General features: G+C 41.0%; 1 protein-coding gene across 1 annotated transcript in view; it reads right to left on the bottom strand.

Annotated features, from left to right (window-relative positions):
• The window catches only part of LOC146760357 (cytosolic carboxypeptidase 4-like), a 164970-nt gene that overhangs the window by 84482 nt on the left and 55578 nt on the right, over positions 1-24910 (bottom strand). The window contains exon 2 of the mRNA XM_085551580.1: positions 13566-13746. Coding sequence (XP_085407706.1) covers positions 13566-13723 — 158 coding nt within the window. The 5' untranslated portion in view covers positions 13724-13746. The remainder of the gene's footprint in view (positions 1-13565; positions 13747-24910) is intronic.

Genomic DNA, 24910 nt, shown 5'->3' with positions numbered 1-24910 from the left:
GCATGAACCATTTCACAGACTCATTTTGTACTCGTTAGCATTTCCTGGGTTAGAAAAAGCTCCATCTTACTTTCAATGATTCAGAACCTCTCAGTGTGAATGGTCTTCAATTCCAAGAATTAAGATGCCATTTGGAATCACAAGTGATTTTAAAATATGATTTGCCACTTCATTAGGTTATTGTTGTGCAGTCTATGTAAATTTCCATTTCATTAAAAAATTTTCAAAAGAATCACAGGCAAATTACAGCTCGAAAATTAGTCAGTAAAACTTCATTAAGCCAACCCTTAATAGGATTATTAATGTGAAAGAACCAAAGATTAATTTCTTCCTCAATGAACATTAACTGACAAAATTCTTACCCTTTGTGGCACTCACAATGCTGCTCTCATGTCTTGATGCCTACTCTAACAGTAGAATCATGGAAGGTATATTAAACAACAGTGTATATTATTATGCTACAATGGATCATAAGTCAGCTGACTCAAAGGTTCCAAATTTCATTGCAAATTTCAGTATCCTCAAGGTTTTGGGGCAGCAACTTAGCATCAGCTCGAACTGTTCTTTTCATCAACTGATCTGATCTTTTCATCCCCCTTATTAAGTATTCACAGTAGATAACTTTATGTGGAGACATTAAAGTTGTGATACAGCAGAGTCTAGCAAGCCCCCAGGAAGCCCATAGGCCAAGTCACTAATAAGCCCTTCAAAGGCCTTCATCCCCCTGTAAGCAGTTTTTTCTCTGAAGCTTCCAGGATGGAGCTCTGAACCAACAATATCAATTCTGTATTCCCATGTATTTCACAGTTCGGTACACAGACAGACTTTTTTTGTGTGGGTATGAAGGGAAAGAAGATAAAAGAAGGATAAATCAGCTAGGGGCAAGTCTTGGTCACTACTCAACCACAAGGCAAAGCAGGGATGAATTCCAACTCACCATGAGAGTATCCTAAATAAGAGTTAGATGGAAATATGAGCTTATGCTACAGGAACAATTAAAGGAGTCAGTCACTAGGAAAAGGAAAACACTGCTGTACTGCTGCTTTGTAGCCACCAGCTCACATTCTTCAGATTACAGCAGAAATATCAAGAGAGGGAAAAAAAAACCTGATAAATGAATACGAGTTTATTACCAAATACAGCAAAATGCTGACAGTACAGCACACAAAACGTATGCTTATTTTCATGCCTAATTTGCACAAGCTCATTCCCAAAGGATGAGCATAATATTCAAAAGTGAGAGCACAAATGGCCATTTAAATGCCTAAACCCCAACTTAACTAATTGCATATAAAAACGTATACGTAACCTCCAAGCAAAACTGCAGCCTTTCAATCCTGATAGCCTGTGTCAAAATGGTCTCCATTACTCTATGGCTGCATACACATTTACACACAAAGAACGCTTCTTGGCAAACCTCAAAGCAAACTCCTTATTTAAGCTCACATCAGGCTTAAGCAAGAAACCATGCCCTGCAGGTAGTTTGTGGAGACATAGTGCTTGGTAGACACATGCTGTTTAGGGACCAGCCATTCCACTTGAGATCATGCAAGTACAATTGTGGTTTCAGAGCTGCCAGGTGTTTCTCAAAGATGGATAAAATGCTGGGGGAAAACAAAAACAGAATACGGACACTGTCTGATTGCATCTAAGGGATTTCTTTCAGTCACTCTGTAGCTCACAATAACTGCTGCACACCCAGTTGCTGTGACTTTTGCCCGATGGCTTAAATCCAGCAACGTCCTGTATTCATAGGCAACAGGTTCAGAGGTTATAAAGAACTACTCTGTAGCAGCCCAAAGGTAGCACACTAAGCAATGCCTGACATTAAAGTACATACAGTTTTGTTATGGCTCTTTGACACCCTTTGGGACAAAAGATATAAGAAATAAATTGCTGTCATAGCAGTACACACAGTCAGAATTGACACATGGCAACAAAAAAAAGGGAAAGGCACGAACACTGGCCAAACCAGTTCATTATAAGTAACAGCCCCGAGCTGGGCTTTTGTTTCTGTAAGAAACCACATAATGGAAAGATAGACTTGATTCTGATTATTTCTGCTTACAGCAACAGAGACTTTTTCTTAACATTCTCCTTTTTATTTAGATTCCCAGTTGTATTAGTATTATGAGTTGGGAGGCTCAAAGCCACTGCCTCTGAACAGACTACATGCTTGATGAGATCCTGTGCTGCTCGAATCAGTCTAAAGATAGACAGAGAACTAGAACAGTTCAAGGGTGCCCTCACCTGCACATCACAGAAAGAGACAAATTACAGCTAATTCAGTTAGTGCAGTTCTTTGGTGCTCTTCACTTGAAAACTAGCACACACACAAAAACATGCAATGCATCACCCAGGCATGGAGGTCTTCCAAAGCAAGCTTTCTTCCCTGACATGTTTTGGAGGGGGTGGGGAACAGTCACCCCTCTGCTGCCTTCAGCAGTGAGCTTTCTACACTGAATGTTAATATATGTTTATAGTGAGACACTAAACAGGTCAACTAGAAAGAGGTTTGGGTATTCCTTGCAAATGGTTTAACCCACAGAGTATGGCCTGTCTTTCCAGCCTTGACTCCCCAGATATCTCAGCCTAAATCCAAGGAGCTTACCTTGAATCACCTAAAAAAGTTCAAATAAAATGTAACAGCCATAATCTCCTATAACTCTTGACTTCACTTTCAGGCTCTGCTTTACAGCTCTGCTACCACAAATATAATCCAGAACTGCTTTGCTTAACATTACATCCACTGGAGCATAGAATTCACCGTGAGCTCAAATGTGGTACTAGAGATTTCTGTGACAGAATAACATCTATAAGGGACTTGGATGAAAGACCACCACGTTTTTTTCCACGTCACTGGAGCAAGGATTTAAAACCCCAATCATGCTCTGTAGAAGTGACAGACGAGTGCAATAAACTTCATTAATACCCAAACCTCTTTTCCTGCTTCTTCTCATTTTTAAGTGGTATTAAAATAGTTTATGATTGTTCAGCTGCTCTGCACTTTACATCCTCTTATGTGTCATAACCATTTGGGGGATGACAGAAAAATAGACACTTTTTTTTAAATCTTTTTTTTTTTTTTTAATATAATTTAAAATTTTAATGTATATTTTAAATTACATTAAAAAAAAATACAAAAGCCTTTAAACTACCAGACAATGAATATGCAAAATGTTCCTCAAAGTTTACATTACTGTTATCATTGTTATCTACTGGTAGAAACGTCACAGACCAGAGATAGACCTGGGAAGCAAGTTTTGCTTTAGATGGTGCTCAGTGGGACCAGGTGCCCCTTAAATGGAGGATAGATTTTTTTTAATCAAAAGCTGAGCTTCTGAACATGTAGGGGAGAAAAATTAGAGATATGGGAGATAAAGAAACATTACCATCTGAGATGCCATGTGATATACATAGAAAGAACCCCTGTACTCACCCAGAACGTTGTCACTGCATAATAACTTTACAGGAGTAGGAGTAATAGGACTTCTTCAACTATAATAACTATACCTTAAGTACTTATCATTTTTGGAGACAAATCAAAGCGACCCAAAAGGTGGTTTAGGATCTAGACTGTATTGTCCACTACCACTTCCTCACTGTGCTCTACTTCCTCAAGCAAACAACGCAGAAGAGGCTCTATCGAATGTAATGGAATATTTAAGCACCTCGTACAGGGACACATCCACCTGTGGAATTTACAAGCCAGTTCTAACAGTACAAGGAAGAGTGGCTGAGCTCTGAACACAGCAAGATCTCTACAGCAACTTAATGCCAAAATAATCACTATTCCCATGCAATGAAGTATCACCGTGCTAATCTGAAGGTTCCTAACAGGATCACAACATCACCGAGCTGGGGTGTGTTCAAATACCAACTTCGTAGTTCTACAGTGCATACAGACACAAGGTCATCATTACTGAAGCCCCCTTTGCTGCCCATCTCACCCTCTTCTTTTTGTTTCATATTGTTTCCTCCAGCTCAAATTCTGGGCCAGATGACTTCAAAAAGCTCTTCATTTTTCTATCCCTTTAAGACTCCAACGCTTTACAGCATTAGAAGTGTGGCTGACTTTTTTTTCCCTGACTCCCAGCAGTGCTGTCTTTCAGGTCACAGGAGAGGTTTTGATTTCCCACTCTTTGTCATTCCAGCATCAACTTAATTTTCTGTTTTTCATTCTCTTGCTGCTTCCCTGGGACATGCAGCTGGTTTCAGAAATTAAGGTGACAATTTGCTCAAACTACTGGGGTAAAATTTGCCCGTGTAATTACCCTAATTGCATGTGCAATCATATGAACCATGTACACAGGTGAACTATTCAACCTCAGCTGGTCCTCTGTGGGTGCATTTTTGAACAAGCAATTTTGAAAATACAGGCTTCCAGATGAAGCTTATTTTTGTTGTTATGCCTCTTTGTCCCATTTTTTAAAACACCATTTTCCAATTGCCAGCCCATTTCTCCAACCCAAGGCAGTCACATATCTGCTCTCCTACCACTGTACTTTGCCAGCTGTTATTCAATTGAATCTGTTATTCAAATGAAACAGAGGGCAGGGAAGAGCGGAAAAGAAACACAGAAACAGAGATGTTAAAGAACAGTAGTAGCTAAAATACCGAGCTAACTAAACAGAGACATTTAAAAGCCAACACGCAGTAAGGCAGCTCTACCTTTGCATAACTAAGCTCCAAGTTTTTTTATTCATATGCTTTTAGAAAGAACTTCTGTGCATATATCACAAAAAATGATGTGTTTTAATACTTAAAAGGGACTGAATGGTCGTATAAAATTTGAAATGTCACTTGGAACTCCAGGGATGTCCAGTTTGCAGGGTGAAAGAAATACTGCTCGATTTATTACACAGTAATATATGAAGGTTTATTATGAGAGACAATAATCTTCATTCCCAGGCAATTTCAGCTTTCCAGGTAGTGTGGATATTGCAGTAAAGTATTGGACATTCTTCATTGCATCTATAAAAGTGAAGTTTTTACAATTTCATTTTGTGGACTTTTTTCCCATCCCATGAATAACAACTCCAAGTCTGAATCTGTAGCTTCCAAAAGGCATTAACTTGGGTAAGATGAGTTGGTCTTGAGATAAGTGATCAAAACTAGCCCTTGCACTCATGACATGAGCTTCTACCCAGTACATTCAGCATTTATGTCGGTACTCCATGCCTACCACAACCAGGAATCAGATGCAAAATCCAAGTTCGTTAGTATCTGTGTGACATCTCATTGTAGTGTTTAACTATGGGGTGAACTGGGTTCAGGGTTTGCAGGTGCATCCTGACAATTTCAAGAAAGCATAAAGAAATCCCTCATCTTACAGCGTTCTCCAGTCCCTTCACTGATGATACTGAACCTCACAAATCTTCCCTGGGTGGCTGAAGAAGTCACGGCAGTGAGATTCTCCCCCCCATCCTAAGAAGAAACAGTGAAGGAAAGCAGTAACTACAAAAGCTTCCACCTCCATAAAGTACATCATGAGAAAATGGATTAGCCTTCACAACAGATCCATTAGCCAGCACCCCAGTATCCTCTTTGTTCTTGCCAATTCTAAAGCACGCTGTGCCAGTATTGGATCAGCTCCTAACAAGAGACAAGCTGGTCCTTGCCTGTCTGCACAGAGCCTAGCACAGGCACAATTGCTATGGGAATAATATATTACCAAATGGACTTAAATGAGCATAATAACAAACAAAAGATAATCATACACACTCAAACTAATGCAAATAAGAATATAATTCAATCAACTCATTAACTTTACTAAAAGCTAGCTTTGTACATCAGCCTCCTGGCTCTTAGAACTGTCAAAGGAGCGCAGACATCTGATTATGAACTCCCGTTGTCAGTCAGGAGACTAGACATGAATGCTGAACAAAAATAATTCCTTTCTGAGCCCACGGAACATCGTGTTCATATCTAATATTCATGCTACCTTGAAAATACAAGGTAGTAGCCATATAAAATGGAATAATTTCTGAGGCTTAAAGCTGAATTGTTTAGTAGTCCAAGACATTAATATCACTGAGCTCATATCAAGTAATCTTCAAGTGCAGTGAAATTCCCAAGTGACCTTGACTAATCTGAACAGATTGGGTATGAAAGCATCGAGGGAGCTGCAGGCACCTCATGGGGGGAACCTTTACTGTTTCAGAGCAAACACTGTGCGTGCTTTTGGGACTGGAAGACCAAAGAAACAAGAGACAATGCATTTGGTCCCCCCTGTTCTTAAAATGACCATTAACTAATTCGTTTTTGTGGATGTTTAGACATGATACTGTTTTCTCCAAAGGCAAACAATAGTACAGCACTTCCATAGGATATTGACAAGCAAGAGAACAAGATCATAGACATTACATATTAAGAAACCCTTGTCCCTATCTATGCCAGACCTCCTCTGTGAGGTCTTTTTTGGTCTCTACCAAGGCATACAAACAGTGGCACAGCCCTCTGGGCAATTTACCAGAATCTAGCATTGTGTTGGCCTGTTATAATAACAGGCCTCTGGACTCTGGGACAAGCTCTTATAATTCAAGAGACTGAGCGTATTCTCCTGCCCGACCTCCTGAAAGCGCATGGAAAGTGCTGGAAAATAAAAGGAAAGGCAGCAAAGCACCCAAAGTCTCAGCTACTCAGCTTTCAGAAAACAGAAGCACCAAGCAATAAAACCAACTGCTGACATGAGACTGGTGCCGAGTCCCACAGACAACGATAGCAGACAGACTCCTATTTTAGAGACTTGACGAAACAATAAATTAGGTGAGGGTGTGTTAGAACAACAGCTGGTTGCTAATTAGTCGCAGCCCCCTCAGCAGGGTATCAATAAAGCAGCAAAGAACATCTCGAGTAAATTAAATTTTAAAAACCCCTACTGCAATCACTCCCCTGACAGACCCTTCCTTCATCTCCCTTCTCAGCTTTTTATTTATTGTAATTACTTTAGTAATAAGATTTGTTTCCTTGTTATTATATGTATTACTATGCAGGGCGGCAACAACAACAATAACAACAATAGCTAGGAAGAGTTATGTTGCTTATTTATCTCTGTGGCTGTTATTGGGCCACTGGGTGGATAGAGCAATGAGGAGGTGGGTGCCTGGGAAAAGCAGTAAATAGAAAAGAAAGCATATTCCTCAGGAGCAGAGACATATGGGGACATATTTACAAAGGAGGAAACACTGACAATGAGCGAATAGATCTAATAACTCAGGGGAGCCCAACAGCTCCAGCTGATAAAGGAAGGAATAAACAATACTGCATTAGAAGTGCTGTCAGGAGTCCTGGGGTGTAGCTGCGTGCCAACAGAGGTTTACCATAGGAGAGCCAAGGATGGACTGCCATGTTAGCACAGGGCAAAGGCTTTGTCTGAAATAGGGTCATCTCCCACAGCATACTGATGTACTGAGAAGAGTTTGGTGGAGGATCAGACTCTGGTTCTGGGTCCACCAAGGGAGAAGCTGCAAAGACTTAAAGAATCACATACCCATATTTTATCTTATGTTGTTCATGTACTAGCCAGATTTCATAGCATCATAGACTCATTAAGGTTGGAAAGACCATTTAGCCAAGCTATCAGCCCATCCCCACCATGCCCAGTGACATCCCTCAGCGCCACATCTCCACGGTTCCTGCACACCTCAAGGGACAGTGACTCCACCACCTCCCTGGGCAGCTGTTCCAACACACCACCATTCCTTCTAAAAAGAAATTTTGCCTAATATCCAACCTGAACCTACCCTGGTGCAAATTGAGGCCATTACCTCACATCCTATAGATCTAACCTTCCAAATCATGGGCTTCTGCTATAGGGAATCTGCTGAGACTATCAGGAACAATAAGGCTGCTTGCCTTGAAGAAGTATAAGTGGTCTTAGACCCTCTTCACTAGAACTGAAGAACAAGCACCCAAAATTCTCAGGACGGCCTGCTGAGAAGACCGTGATGGCCAACAAGAAGCACATTTTCACCAGTTATGCCTCACCACCAGTGCAAGATCACTGTCCTCTTTATGGGGACAGCTGAGGCAACACCAGAGGCAAGAGAGCAGCACTTAGATAAGAACCATCTACTGCACTCAAAGAAAGTTCACCCACAGTTCATAGCACTTCCCTGAGCCACATTCCAGATGCAGTACAAGCATTCCTCAGACATGGCATTTTCATCTGCTCTGAGGTCCCGAGTCAGCGCTTGCAAATAGACCACCTTATAACACAGAGCTCAGAGCACAGCCATTCTAAATGAGTAAGGACTGAATCTTATGCAAAAATGTTCTTCCACATGCATCTACCCAACTACCGTTGGCACTATCCTTAAAGAAATGCACGCATCACACATCAGCTAGTCTGGAGAGACCCCTTAAATTGTGCTTGCAAAGTGCATGGCATCCATTTAGATATGCAAGACTAGATTCTGAGAATTCAACTCCTCTTTAACCCTCTGATCAGAGAGAAGCAAACAAGAGAAGGGAAGGGAGAGTAGGAGGGATGTCTACAGCCACATGGCTTTGTGTGCCTCTACTTCAAGATTTAATCCTCAAGGATGCAGTTCTGGGTCATCAAGTGAGTCCTCAAGTGCGGCCCTTAGCTTGTTTGCTGTCTATGTCCAGCTCTGCCTCTGACTACGTGGAGAACAAAATGTCTCAGTGCAGGAGAGTGCACAATAATATAGGAGGAAATAGAAGTTATATACACAGATAATGCTTTTGGGTAGAAGAACTAGCTTGCTTCTGTTCTTCCTACAAGTATCCTTCAAAAAAAAAAGAAAAGAAAAAAAAAAAAGGCCCTTGTTTCAAAAAGTAAGTGGGAAACATTAATAGTTAATAGTTTCCCTTCTGAGAGCATGCAATAGAAATGTGTTCTGAAAGGGCTTTCAGAGGACGTTTCTATCTCTCCATTTCTGTAATTGTCAGAGTTAAAGCTTTTCTCTGCTGGATTCCAGGGCGCAATAAACAAAGCCCTGTAAGTAAAACAGGATGGAACAAACAGCCTGACTAAAGTGAGAGTGAATATCAATAAAGAGAAACAAACAAAAAGCCCAGCTCACCTGCCTTACCTATAAGCAGCAGCAAAGCTTACTCAGCCTGTGTTGTGGGAAGGCAGGTGCAGAAGGGAACAGGGTGTTTTTAAACCAGATAAAGAATAGTCCATGGCTATAATCCAAAATGCAAATCAGGATTTCCTCTTCCTAACAGCTACTATGGTTACCCCATGCCTTCGAAGAAGTCACACTGCTTCCAAAAAAATTAATCTTCCTTTACCAAAATAGACTCACCGGCTCCCATCTCCACTGATTGGTTCAATTCATTTACAAAAACACATCAAGTTCCTCTCATTGAAAAGCTTCTTTGATTCAACAGTAGGGAAAGGAAAGCGAGAAAAGGGCAGACAGAAGGGAAGAAAGAGGAAACATGAAAGGGAGTAAAGAAAAAGGAAGAAGGTGGCAATGGAGGAGAGAGACATGAACTTGGAAGAGAGAGATTGGGCAGTTCAAGACCTGTGGATGCTCATAATAGACAGTGCATGGGCAGTCTGAAGATGAAATATTCTTTAAAACAAAAGCACTTATCTAGGAGTTCCACCTCTTGTTTGATCAATCATATCGCAAGGCCGAATCATTTTTAATTTAATACTTCTGGGAAGTGGGGGGGAAGCACTCATTAAACACGGGCACGGTTGGCAAGCACTGCGCGTTAGCATTTGGCACTATTTATTATTGCTGTTTATGGTGATATAAATTAGGTTATACTGATATAATTAATAACCCTAAATTCAGGGGTAATAAATAGCAATATTTATATGAAACTGCAGACTCTGAAGAAGTCCAGCCAAAAAAATCCCCACAAAATGCTGACTACCACGTTGTGACTGCTAACATACACATGGGAGCACCAGGTACGTGGGTGCAGAAGATATGCAGGTGTGAGCAGACACTGAGGAATGGCTGCATACACAAGCTGTTGACAGAAGGGTATGTAGCATGTGCACAGAGAAGACAGCCTAAAAGCAGGTCACAAGATGGTACACAACTGCATGGAGAAGTGTTGGTGCACAGGCAACTTGTTGCTCCACTGTGTGGTAATGAGCTTATGTGGAACAGTGTGAACAGCCAACAGTGCTGGGTATTTCTTTGTAACAGAACTGTTTGTGCTGTCATAAGCTTTTACAAGTTCCTTTCCTGACCCTGGTTTTAGTGGATGAATCAGAAGAACTAGATTGAAGAGAAAATGCTCCTGGTACACATATTTCACTCATTTCAAGCTGTGTGAAGGTTGTGGTGTGTCATTATTTCATCCTCCCAGGAAGAAAACTCAGGGGAAAGAAAAAAAAAGGAGGGGGAAATGCTCAAGGTCACATACTTCATCAACAGCAGAGCCAGGAACAAAGCACGGGTCTCTCACTCACCCAGTATAACTCAGCAGTTTCCTAATCAAAGTGTTGTGCTCCTTCATGGATTCTCCACCGCTGTGTAGAATGGAATTCCTTCTCTAGCTTTCCTGTTAATCCGTGATTTAATTTAAAAAGACGATAAAGGGATGAGAGAAAACAGTCAGCTGAACACCAACCAATACCTTGGGTTTTCACAGAACAGCCTTCGCAAGATAATCAGCCTACAAGGACACTTTCCCTTTAGTAATTTAATGCCTGTCACTTTGGACCATCTTATAGCACCGTTCTTGGAGATTAAGACTACTTTTACTTGTAAAGAAGAAAAAAAACACACAAATAACTATATCAGGTCAGACCATACATCTATCAGAGGCAGCATCCCATTTCCAGCAGTGGTCAAACACTACTGTGTGACAACACACAGGATGCACTTAATAAAAAGTAGTGTCTAACATTAAAATATATAGCCACTACCAGATCAGCTGAAATTTATTTGACAAACCCTACATCTGACTGCTATTCAGGACAGAGCAAAGGCTGCCCAGGGAGGTGGAGTCACCATCCATTGGAGACCTTAAAGAAACATGGAGATGTGGTACTTCAGGACACGGTTTACTGGGCAATACTGGTTGTAGGCGGACGGTTGGACCAGATGACAGACTTCTTTTCCAACCTTAATGATTCCATGAGAACAGTCGCACAGAACACAACTGCTCATCAGTACTCTCTGGATTGAACAAACTCAAATTATATGTGATATTGGGTAGTGATTTTTATTTTTATGTGATGACAGCCTTACTCATACAGACATGCTTGCATCACCACTACCTTCATTTAGCATCAGCAACAGGACTCAACTCTCTCCATCACTGACAGACAGGAATAAATCCTCATAGTACTGACTGATGTGAAAGGGAGTGAAAGGGAAGGCTGTTTCCTAGCTCAGCCACACACAGTCAGAGCATAATCACATTACTGCCATCATATCTGTGACAGAGGAACATTCTCTGCATGCAACTTTCAGATCACATTAACCAAAGCAAATACCAAGGCCCTGATCGTCTTGTTGCTGCACAAGGCTCTCGAAGTGTGATTGCACGGTATCCTGCTGGGATGAGCACTCTTCCACTGAGCTGTGCCTGCAGCAGGGAGTCAGCTGGGGAAGGGGCACAGCTGGGCTGCTGGAAGAAATCCTTTGTAACCGTGCGATGGCATTCATCTTTGTGACGGGCAGGGAAGCATTATGCACACCCCAGCACACAGGACTGGGGAGGAGGGAGAGAGTGAGGAGCTTCAAAAGAACTGCCAACAGAAAAGAATTCAACCCTTTTTTAAATATAAAGATACCGAGGTAACGAGACTAGAGCAGGATTAATACCAGATAACAGAAGGATGGATGGGTAGTACAGAAGATGCACTTTCAAAGCATGAAGATTCGAAATGAGTGATGATTCAAAATAAACAGTGGATTTGACACATTCAGTCGTGATTGTAAATCTCAAGGCAAATAAGTGGCTTCCTGAAATGTGCTACAGAGACCTAAAAGTAAGTAGTATGGACCTGTTTACAGCTACTCAGTCAACAATGGCCTACAGACCCTTTTCCTGGAAAAAGAGCTTCCCTTTGTGGCAGTGATTTGAATGACAACAGAGTTTAATACAGCACTTAAACCTAGATGAAGTAGAACATTAATGGACAAAGAAACCTGCATGTGCTTCCACATGCAGCAAGGGACTAAAAGTCATCTCCAAAAAGCTGCCAATAAACTCTAGGCCAAGAAAAGAAGCTTTTCTTTCTGTGCAGGAACACCTCAGTCCACTGAAAAAGCACATGGGAAGAAGCAAGAGCAACAGAGCCATGGGAGGCCCCACAGCACAGCATTTAAATTGGAGCATGATGGAATGGTTCTCTCCCTTCCCCAGGCTTCATGCTTAGCTACAGAGCCATAGCCAAGTCCTTGGACCTCTGCTCCTATCCCACACCAAACTTTCCTACTCATCACCAGGTTGAACTACAGTGGAAGCTCCACACGTTCCTGTGTGATATGAGCTCAGACAGTACCCTTCATTCCAGGTGTCACCAAAAGCCACACTGTCCCTCCTGAGGACCCTTCCTCTGCTATGCTCACTCCTGACAGCTGGAGAAAAAAGGTCAGACATTCCCTCCAGCCCTCCATCTGCTGGAAACTTTAATTAAGCAGAGTGAAAGGAAAAACAGAAAGCCACAATCTTTCATTTTTGCTTCTGCTGTCTGGAAGAATCAAGGAAACATTTGGTGCCAGCAGAAGCTTCCAATACTCGGGGGCAGCATCCAGCTCCCCTGAACAGCCTAAACTACAACACACTCATGTCCTGGGGAGAACAGGAACACAAAAAACTATGCTCATAGTCGCAGACCAGAGGCTAAGAACACTCCAAGCTGCCCTCTGCTGAAGCCCAGACCACAACAGAAAGGAATTAGATTAGGACCAAATAAGCTCAAGATTTGCTTAAGGTCTTTACCCTGTTTCTTCAGCACCGGATCAGCACAACCTGACCTGAAACCAGATGAATGGTTGTAGTGATGATGTGGGTAGGAGCAATGTAAAGGCAGCTCTGAAGAATGCAAAAAGAAACTGGTATATTCATAAGCTCAGAAAGACTTGGAATCTCTTCAGAAGCATGTGGGAGGAAACAGAGTAAAGGAGATAGGAGAAGGAGGGAGTTTCATTATACGGAAACATTTCCATAAAGATACGAGCATTTAATAGATCCTTACATCTTTCCCCCATTCAGGTTATATAAAGCATTAATTAAAGCCAGTTATTCCCAGATATATCAGCTTGCAGATAAAGTTTGCCCTGCTGATTTGGCAGAATAGATAACTTTCCATTCAGCAAGTAAGATTCAGTTTGTCTGCTATCGCTAATACTTCACCCAGTCAGTTGGGACACCTTACGGCCCCACACAGTACAGAACCATGAATATCTGATGCACACGAGACAGCACACTGGGCTGTATCCAGGACTTACATTCTCCTTACAGGACTGATCACAGGATGAATAAAACACAAGGCAAAAGGCAACAGGAATTCTGGCCCAAAACACTGAAGACTAGGCCTGCTAAGTATACAGCAGTAAAGCCTGCAGGTAAACCCAGTGAAAATTCACAATAAGTATGTTACTACAACGCACTTGCCATTGATGACTCCATCAGGGTTGAGCATGGGGACAATCTTGAAAATGAAACATTTCCTCAGGAGATCAGCAATGGGATCACTGCTCACAAGGAACTCCAGGGTCCCCTTCATCACCCAGCTGGCGTTGCTTTCACCAGGATGAACACGGGCCATCAGAAAGACATAAGGACGACTGTCTGTAAAACAAAGCAAAGGCATGGAGATGTTATGCACAGAAGCTGCAGAGATACGATGCCAACTTTTTTTTTTAAGAGAGAATCTTACTAAACAGTTCATGGACAGAGCCTAATGAACCCCTGTTGCAAAGCAGACTAGCAATTTGGCAGAGAAAATTGTCTTGCTATCAGATACGTTATTTGCCATTCCCATGAAAAAGCACCCTCATTTGGCCTAGTTACACGTCTCCAAAAGCTCTCTGTATACACATGCTCAGAAGAGACCAAATTTGACAGCAGATTGTTTGAAAATCCCATCTGTGTTGAGCAAAATCCACAGATGGGCCAAGGGAAGAAGACAGAGGTAGACACCTGCCAAGCATAGAGAATAAAAGAAAAGGACAAAGCAATGATGTGTCTTAAAATTATCCTTCTGTGAATGTTCACAATCTCAGGCTGCTGTCACAAATCAACCTGACACATTTGCTTTAGTGGAAGCCACTATCTGACAGGGAATCACAACGATGCCATGATGTTTTTTGCAGCTCTGTCAGAGCACAGGCTCTCTAGTAAAGGGACAGAAAACAATCAAAGGTATCATCTGAGCATCCTTGTAAGCAAACGCTGATTAAGCAAGTTATGCTTCTATGTCCTCAGCTCCCAAAGCTGTACTAAAGTCCTTCAGTTTTCTAACAGCTTTACAAATCATTACTCAATTAATGTGAAACACAGAGGTGGAATCACAGAACCTTTTGAGTTGGAAAGGATCCTTAAAGGTCACTTGGTCCAACTCCTCTGCAAGGATGTAGACAGGTCTGGAAACAATCCCACATTCACCCCTTCCCATTCATAGGCATTTGATGGGCATGACCAGAGTCTCCACTCGAATTCATACAGAGCAATCATACTGTGGTCCAGTAAAGCAACCAGAACTCTGCTATTCAATAGCCGTGTACTAATCTTTATTTTTCCTTTATCATTCTTGCACCTTACCCTGAGATTAGTATATTTTCACTGCTGTGTATACATTAGTGCCCAAGGCGCTAATGGACTGTAAAAGATCCCTTCAGCCAATAGAGACATACTAGGAGTTCTGCTTACTTTTTATTACAAAAACATATATATATTAGAAAACAACCTCTATTCAGCTCCAGCTAGATGCTGTGCATTACAGTCTACCTTAGTAATGCTTTAAAACAGCAACAAGCAAAAACTACTTTTCACAAAGGCATCAGTTGCATTTTGCTATTTCCAAACATTTTCTTCTTTCTCCCATCATCATGATTTAGTGCTGTTTTGCAGGCTCATTGCTGAGCTAAACTTATGGGACTGTGTTGTTGTAGTTGAGAATGAGGCTCTTGAGGACTCCTAATGGACAACAGCTGTAAATAGCACAAAGCAAAATAAAACATGCTCCCTTGCAACTGATGAAAACGGCTTTAACTCCTGTCTCTTCTATACATTGGGAAAGCATGCAGCATGTTAATTGAGCGATTCTTTCTTCAGTTACTCTATGAGAAAACGAAACCACAAGAAAGGGTCTTCACATCTCAGAAATGGAAGGTTTGCCACAATTCAGCTAATTGAGGATACTGTGAGACTGGCAGAGATGTGAATTCTGCTCTCCTCAAGACTGATAAACCTCTGTCTAACATTCAACGTGACAAAAGCTTCTAGAGAGTCCTGATTTTAAACCCCAGGAAATAGTGGATCCATAGGATCCAGGTGGGGAAACATCTCTATTCCACTTAAAACTCCCTTTCTAAGCTTCACTCCCCTCCTGACAGGTATATTTGCAATGCCAAAATCACATCTCCGGGCACCAACTGGCCGGCAATAGTCAAGATTTCTGCACTTAGCTGAGCTGCTACACTTCATTCTTGATTCACTATGCCCCATAACAGCAGTGCTGATGAAGCCACCCCAGTGCTGCTGATCTGCTCTGGGACACACCTACTGTTCTGAAGTGTAATTTTGGTCCAGAGCCCCTTGATACCACCTTGTGCTACACTGCACCTCCTCAGGACACCGAGACACATGTTCTTCTATGTTTCCTTCAGGGCCCAGAACTGAGTTTGATGCTTCAAAATCCCCAAGTCAGTCCTTACACTGAATCCTCCCCAAGTCCTGGGGAAGCTGCCAGAAAGCTCAGGTTACCCATTTATCTCTGCAAAGCCCACATGACACGTAACCTTCACTGGGAATGTAAATAATAAAAAGAGTGAGCAGAGGAACCTTTTCGTGCTACATAAAGCCCCATCCAACAGATCTTGTCTCATTACTCTGTGCTACATTCTGACATGGCCAGGATATAACGTGCCACTAACAAAACCAGAGATGAGAGATTAAAGGCACTGATGCCTCTTGCAAAACATGGAGCAAAAACCCTTTGAGTAATAAATCTAACGTATCAACCACCTCCCACCTTCCCTTCTCTTTATTCATTTTAACTGTGGATATATGCATGAAAATAAGAGCTTTGTTCCTACAGTACTGCTAACTTGTTGCTTAATCTCCTGCCTATTGCAGGGATCTTCCTCTTGATTTTATCTGATTTGGAAGTTAGAAATCATGACATCAGTTGGGGAAAGATCAATCTGAAATAAAAGAATGAAACCCCGTTAACAAATCAATGTCTCGCCTCATAAAAAGAGGCACAGAAGGGAAATGAAGTGCACTTCCAGATGCCCTGACATGGGTTAAAATTCTATGCATTGTCAAGCTGCTATTTGGGCCACAGCGTTTGAAAGGGAACAAGGTTTTGAAATGACACAAGACTGGGATTTCATTAGGAGTCAAAGGGAATCATAAAGAGCGTGTGACAAATTCAACCTAGATCCAGGTCTTGACTGGAATGATTCTGGCTGTGCCTCTGCATACCTCTCATCCTATCAGCCCCAAGCCAGAGCCCACAAAACATAGGCCTTCCCTCCACTCCCCCTTATTCCTAAATACAACACGACTTTATCATGAGAGCTGCACAGATCAAAGGTTCAAGTTTACCCCCTGGACATAAGAGATAAACAAAGAAAGCCAACATTCCCACCCAACTTCATTATGTGTGACCTCTACAGCATATTCTGAGAGTCAAATGATGTGTAAAAAAGAGCATCAAACGCAGTTCTGCTGCGTGTATCACGGCTGCATCCTGCCTTGGATACATCTGAACTGCCCAAGGCTGCCTAGTTAAACAAAGTCTGACAAAGACAGGATATGGTGTGATGTACATCAAATATATTCAAGGAGAAGGAAAAAAAAAAACAACTTCAAATACTGAGATCACAGAAAACTTGAGACTGCTCTGAGGCAGAACCTGTGTTGGTCACTTTCCTCCGCTCCCCACCCAAAATCTTTCCCCAAGTTGTCACATTTTCAGTTACTCCACGATGTAATACTATGCTCCTCCATTTACCCCACCTCCTCCTTATTTCCTGACCCTGCATTTGGCAAAATCCTACTCAAAGAGACACATCTTAATGCAGAGGCAGCTTACCTAGTCTGACAGGGCCCACTGCTGTTTTCCAGAATTATCAGAGAGATAACCCTCCCTTAAATACACTTACACGATATGCGTTATCAATGGTCCTCATGGCAAAGAAGTGAATGTTACAAATCACCTTGGTTAACTGCTTTCTACCATCAAAGCTGGGTGAAGGTATTCCAGGCTCCAAGTTGCTTGGAAACATCCCTTAGTGGATGAGTTTTATGAATTCACTCACCAATGAATCAGAATGATTAGAAATGACTGCAGAGACCAATACATGTACAAAGCATCCAGACATAGTACAGTTTAACATCCTACTAAAGATGGATATTCTCGTTATTCTTTTTCTGGGTTATTCCCCCAGCCCCTTAACTCCAAGAAATTAGAATGTAAGGTTCTATAAATCATTTTGGGGCAGATCCCAAAATCCCAAATTCTGAAGGCAGATGGAAATTCTACACACATTTGACTAATATTCCATATGATGCAACTAAAAAACAACCAAGTGAACTAATACCTGATGAAACAAAAGCATACCTATAGCGAAGGATAGGGAAACAAGTCTGCAAAGAATCCTCAATGATGAGAAGCCTCAATGCTTTACTTAGAATCCTCAATGCTTAGAACACTCAATGTTTAGATCCCTCAATGGCTTAGAACAATCAATGCATAGAATCCTCAATGCTTAGAATTCCAATGCTTAACAGAGAATCCTCAATGCTTAGAAACCTCAATGCTTAGAAACCTCAATGCTTAGAAACATCAATGCTTAGCATCCTCAATGCACAGCTTAGAATCCTCAATGCTTAGAAAACTCTATGCATAGAGTCCTTAATGCTTAGACACCCCAATGCTTAGCTTACTCAATGTTAAGCAACCTCAATGCTTAGCTTAGAATTCTCATTGCTTAGAATTCTCATTGCTTAGAAACCTCAATGCTTAGTTTAGAATCTTCAATGCTTAGAATCCTCAGTGCTTAGAATCGTCAATGCTTAGAATCCTCAATGCTTAGAGAGCTCATTGCTTTGCATTCTCAAAGCATAAAATCCTCAATGCTTAGCATCATCAATGCTTGAAAATCTCAATGCATAGAGTCCTTAATGCTTAGAAACCTCAATGCTTATCACCCTCACTGCGTAGCCTCGTATCCCCAATGCTTAGAATCCTCAGTGCCTAGAATCCTCAATGCTTAGCATCCTCAATGCTTAGCTTAGCATCCTCAATGATTAGAATCCTCAATGCTTAGAAACCTAAATGCTTAGAAACCTCAAAGCATAGAGTCCTTAGTGCTTAGAAACCTCAATGCATAGAGTCCTTAATGCTTAGAATCCTCAATGCTTAGAAACCTCGATGCTTAGAAACCTCAAAGCATAGAGTCCTCAGTGCTTAGAAACTTCAATGCTTAGAATCCTCAATGCTTTGCATCCTCAATGCTCAGCATCCTCAATGTTTAGCTTAGAAACCTCAATGCGCAGAATCCTCAATGCTTAGAATCCTCATTGCTTAGAATCCTCAATGCTGAGAAACCTTATTGCTTTGAAACCTCAATGCTTAGCACCCTTAAAGCTTAGAAACCTCAATGCATAGAATCCTTAATGCTTAGAATGATCAATGCTTAGAATCCTCAATGCTTAAAGTTCTTAATGCTTAGAAACCTCAATGCTGAGAATCCTCAATGATGTGAATCCTCAGTGCTTAGCATCCTCAATGCTGAGAATCCTCATTGCTTAGCACCCTCAATGCTTAGCTTAGAATCCTCAATGCTCAGAATCTGAAATACTCAGAAACCTCAATGCATAGCATCCTCAATGCTAAGAATCCTCAAAGCATAGAATCCTCAATGCCTAGAAACCTCAATGCTTACCAACCGCAATGCTTAGCTTATAGTCCTCAAAGCTTAGAACACTCAATGCTTAGAAACCTCAATCCTTAGCATCCTCAATGCATAAAATACTCAATGCATGGAGTCCTTAATGCTTGGAAACCTCAATGCTTAGTATCCTCAATGATTAGAAACCTCATAGCTAAGAGACCTTAATTTTTAGTAACCTAAATGCTTAGAAACCTCAGTGCTTTGCACTCTCAATGCTCAGCATCCTCAGTGCTTAGTTTAGAACCCTCAATGCATAAAATCCTCAATGCATAGAATCCTCATTGCTTAGAATCCTCAACACTGAGAAACCTCAATACTTAGAATCCTACATGCTTAGCTTAGAATCCTCAATGCTGGGAATCCTCAATGCTTAGCATCCTCAATGCTAAGAATCCTCAATGCCTAGAAACCTCAATGCTTACCAACCGCAATGCTTAGCTTGAAATCCTCAAACCTTAGAACACTCAATGCTTAGAAACCTCAATCCTTAGCATCCTCAATGCTTAGCTTAGATTCCTCGATGCTTAGAATCCACAATGCTTATAATACTCAAAGCTTAGAATCCTCAATGCTTAGCATCCACAATGCATAAAAAACTCAATGCATAGAATCCTTAATTTTTAGTAACCTCAATGCTTAGTATCCTCAATGATTAGAAACTTTATAGCTTAGAGACCTTAATTTTTAGTAACCTCAATGCTTAGAAACCTCAACGCTTTGCACCCTCAATGCTCAGAATACTCAGTGCTTAGTTTAGAACCCTAAATGCATAAAATCCTCAATGCATACAATCCTCATTACTTAGAATCCTCAACACTGAGAAACCTCAATACTTAGAATACTCAATGCCAAGCTTAGAAACCTCAATGCTTGGAATCCTCGATGCTTAGAAACCTCATTGCTTAGAAACCTAAATGCTCAACGTAGAATCTTCAATGCTTAGAATCCTCAATGATAAGAGCCCTAAATGCTTAGAAACCTCAACGTGTTGCATCCTCACATCAGAGCTTAGAATCGTCAATACTTAGAATCCTCATTGCTTAGAATCCTCAATGCATAGCTTAGAATCCTGAATGCTTAGCATCCTCAACGCTTAGCATCCTCAATGATTAGCTTAGAATCCTCAAAGCTCAGGATCCTCAATGCTTAAAAACCTCAATGCACAGAGTCCTTAATGCTTAGAAACCTCAATACTAAGCATCCTCAGAGCTTAGCTTAGAATCCTCACTGCTTAGAAACCTCAACGCTTATAATCCTCAGTGCTTAGCATCCTCAATGCGTAGAATCCCCAATGCTTAGAAACCTCAATGCTTAGCATCCTCAATCCTTAGTATGCTCTATGCTTAGCTTAGAATCCTCAATGCTTAGAATCCTCAATGCTTAGCATCCTCCATGCACTGTTTAGAAACCTCAATGCCTAGAATCCTCATAGCTTAGAATCCTCAACGCTGAGAAATTTTATTGCTTGGAAACCTCAATACTTAGCATCCCTAATGCTTAGAAACCCTAATGCATAGAGGCCTTAATGCTTAGAAACCTCAAAGATTAGAAAACTCAATGCTTGGCTTAGAATCCTCAATGCTTAGAAACCTCAATGCATAGAGACCTTAAAGCTTAGAAACCTCAATGCTTAGAGTCCTTAATGCATAGAATCCTCAATACATAGAATCCACAATGCTTAGCATCCTCATTGCTTAGCATCCTCAATGCATACCTTAGAATCCTCAATGCTTAGAAACCTAAACGCGTAAAATCTTCAATGTGTAGAATGCTCATTTCTTAGAATCCTCAATGCTGAGAAAACTTATTGCTTAGAAACCTCAATGCTTAAAGTACTAAATGCTAAGAATCCTCAATGCATACCTTAGAATCCTCAATGCTAAGACTCCTCAATGCTTAGAATCCTCAATGCATAGCTTAGAATCCTCAATGCTTAGAATCCTCAATGCTTAAAATAGAATCCTCAATAGTTAGAATCCTCAATGCTTCACATCCTCAATGCTTAGCTTAGATACCTCAACGCGTAAAATCTTCAATGTGTAGAATGGTCATTTCTTAGAAACCTCAATGCTGAGAAACCTTATCGCATAGAAACTTCAATGCTTAAAGTCCCAAATGCTTAGAATCCTCAATGCATAGCTTAGAATCCTCAATGCTTAGAATCCTCAATGCTTAGCTTAGAATCCTCAATGCTTAGAAACCTCAATGCTTAGAAACCTCAATGCACAGAGTCCTTAATGCTTAGAAACCTCAATACTTAGCTTCCTCAGTGCTTAGCTTAGAATCCTCAATGCTTAGAAACCTCAATGATTAGAATCCTCAGTGCATAGCATCCTCAACGCGTAGAATCCCCAATGCTTAGAAACCTCAATGCTTAGCATCCACAATCCTTAATATGCTCTATGCTTAGCTTAGAATCCTCAATGCTTAGAATCCACAATGCTTAGCATCATCCATGCATTTCTTAGAACCCTCAATGCCTAGAATCCTCATTCCTTAGAATCCTCAACGCTGAGAAATTTCATTGCTTTGAAACCTCAATGCTTAGCATCCCAAATGCTTACAAACCTCAATGCATAGAGGCCTTAATGCTTAGAAACCACAAAGATTAGAAAACTCAGTGCTTGGCTTAGAAACCTAAATGCTTAGAATCCTCAACGCTCAGCTTAGAATCATCAATGCTTAGAATCCTCAATGCTTAGAATCCTCAATGCTTAGCATCCTCAATGCTTAGAATCCTCAATGCTTAGCTTAGAATCCTAAAAGCTCAGGATCCTCAATGCTTAGAAACCTCAATGCACAGAGTCCTTAATGCTTAGAAACCTCAATACTTAGAATCCTCAGTGCTTAGCTTAGAATCCTCACTGCTTAGAAACCTCAACGCTTATAATCCTCAGTGCTTAGCATCCTCAACGCGTAGAATCCCCAATGCTTAGAAACCTCAATGCTTAGAATCCTCAATGCTTAGAATCCTCAATGCTTAGAATCCTCAATGCTTAGAATCCTCAGTGCTTAGAATCCTCATTGCGAAGATTAGAATCCTCAATGCTTAGAATCCTCAATGCTTAGAATCCTCAATGCTTAGAATCCTCAATGCAGAGCTTAGAATTCTCAATGCTTAGAATCCGCAATGCTTAGCATCCTCAATCCTTAGTATGATCTATGCTTAGCTTAGAATCCTCAGTGCTTAGAATCCTCAATGCTTACAAACCTCAATGCTGAGAAATTTTATTGTTTGAAACCTCATTGCTTAGCATCCCAAATGCTTGCAAACCTCAATGCATAGAGGCCTTAATGCTTAGAAACCTCAAAGATTAGAAAACTCAATGCTTGGCTTAGAATCCTCAATGCTTAGAATCCTCAATGCTTAGAATCCTCCATGCATAGCTTAGAATCCTCAATGCTTAGCATCCTCATTGCTTAGAATCCTCATTGCTTAGCATCCTCATTGCTTAGCTTAGAATCCTCAAAGCTGAGAATCCTCACTGCTTAGGAACCTCAATGCTTAGCATCCTCCATGCATTGCTTAGAAACCTCAATGCACAGAATCCACATTGCTTAGAAATTTTATTGCTCTGAAACCTCAATGCTTAGCAACCCTAATGCTTACAAACCTCATTGCATAGAGGCCTTAATCTTTAGAAACAACAAAGATTAGAAAACTCAATGCTTGGCTTAGAATCCTCAATGCTTAGCATCCTCAATGCTTAGCATCCTCAATGCTTAGCATCTTCAATGCCTAGAATCCTCAAAGCTTAGAATCCTCAATGCTTAGCATCCTCAATGCTTAGCATCCTCAATGCTTAGTATCCTCAATGCTTAGAAACCTCCATGCTTAGCTTAGAAACCTCAATGCTTAGAATCCTCAATGCTTAGAATCCTCAATGCTTAGAATCCTCAATGCTTACCTTAGAAACCTCAATGCTTAGAATCCTCAATGCTTAGAATCCTCAATGCTTAGAATCCTCAATGCTTAGCATCCTCAAATCATAGAATCCTCAATGCTTAGCATCCTCAATGCTTAGCATCCTCAATGCTTAGCATCCTCAATGTTTAGTATGCTCTATACTTAGAATCCTCAATGCTTACCATCCTCAATGCTTAGCATCCTCAATGCTTAGCATCCTCAATGCTTAGAATCCTCAATGCTTAGAATCCTCAATGCTTAGAATCCTCCATGCATTGCTTAGAATCCTCAATAGTTAGAATCCTCATTGCTTCGCATCCTCAATTCTTAGCATAGAAACCTCAATACTTAGAATCCTCAATGCTTAGCATCCTCATTACATAGCTTAGAATCCTCAATGCTTAGCATCCTCAGTGCTTAGCATCCTCAATGCTTAGCATCCTCAATGCTTAGCATCCTGAATGCTTAGCATCCTGAATGCTTAGAATCCTCAATGCTTAGCATCCTCAATGCTTAGCATCCTCAATGCTTAGAATCCTCAATGCTTAGAATCCTCAATGCTTAGAATCCTCCACGCATTGCTTAGAATCCTCAATAGTTAGAATCCTCAATGCTTACCATCCTCAATGCTTAGCATAGAAACCTCAATACTTAGAATCCTCAATGCTTAGCATCCTCATTACATAGCTTAGAATCCTCAATGCTTAGAATCCTCAATGCTTAGCATCCTCAATGCTTAGCATCCTCAATGCTTAGCATCCTCAATTCTTAGCATCCTCAAAGCTTAGAATACTCAATGCTTACCATCCTCAAGGCTTAGCATCCTCAATGCTTAGCATCCTCAATGCTTAGAATCCTCAATGCTTAGCATCCTCAATGCTTAGCATCCTCAATGCTTAGCATCCTCAATACTTAGCATCCTCAATGCTTAGAATCCTCCATGCTTAGCTTAGAAACCCCAATGCTTAGAATCCTCAATGCTTAGAATCCTCAATGCTTAGAATCCTCAATGCTTAGAATCCTCAGTGCTTAGAATCCTCATTGCCTAGATTAGAATCATCAATGCTTAGAATCCTCAATGCTTAGAATCCTCAAAGCTTAGAATCCTCCATGCATTGCTTAGAATCCTCAATAGTTAGAATCCTCAATGCTTCGCATCCTCAATGCTTAGCTTAGAAACCTCAATGCTTAGAATCGTCAATGCTTAGCATCCTCATTGCTTAGAATCCTCATTGCTTAGCATCCTCATTGCTTAGCTTAGAATCCTCAAATCTCAGAATCCTCACTGCTTAGGAACCTCAATGCTTAGCATCCTCCATGCATTGCTTAGAAACCTCAATGCGCAGAATCCTCATTGCATAGAAATTTTATTGCTCTGAAACCTCAATGCTTAGCAACCCTAATGCTTACAAACCTGATTGCACAGAGGCCTTAATGTTTAGAAACAACAAAGATTAGAAAACTCAATGCTTGGCTTAGAATCCTCAATGCTTAGCATCCTCAATGCTTAGCATCCTCAATGCTTAGCATCTTCAATGCCTAGAATCCTCAATGCTTAGAATCCTCAATGCTTAGCATCCTCAATGCTTAGAATCCTCAATGCTTAGAATCCTCAATGCTTAGAATCCTCAATGCTTAGCATCCTCAATGCTTAGCATCCTCAATACTTAGCATCCTCAATGCTTAGAATCCTCCATGCTTAGCTTAGAAACCTCAATGCTTAGAATCCTCAATGCTTAGAATCCTCAATGCTTAGAATCCTCAATGCCTAGATTAGAATCCTCAATGCTTAGAATCCTCAATGCTTAGCATCCTCATTACATAGCTTAGAATCCTCAATGCTTAGAATCCTCAATGCTTAGCATCCTCAAGGCTTAGCATCCTCAATGCTTAGCATCCTCAATGCTTAGAATCCTCAATG

Source organism: Coturnix japonica, chromosome 6 (genome assembly GCF_054131305.1).
Source record: "Coturnix japonica strain WE chromosome 6, WE-NBRP24, whole genome shotgun sequence".
Classification (NCBI taxonomy): Eukaryota; Metazoa; Chordata; class Aves; order Galliformes; family Phasianidae; genus Coturnix; species Coturnix japonica.
The sequence above is the reverse complement of the archived record's forward strand: the minus strand, read 5'-3'. Positions and strand labels throughout refer to the sequence as shown.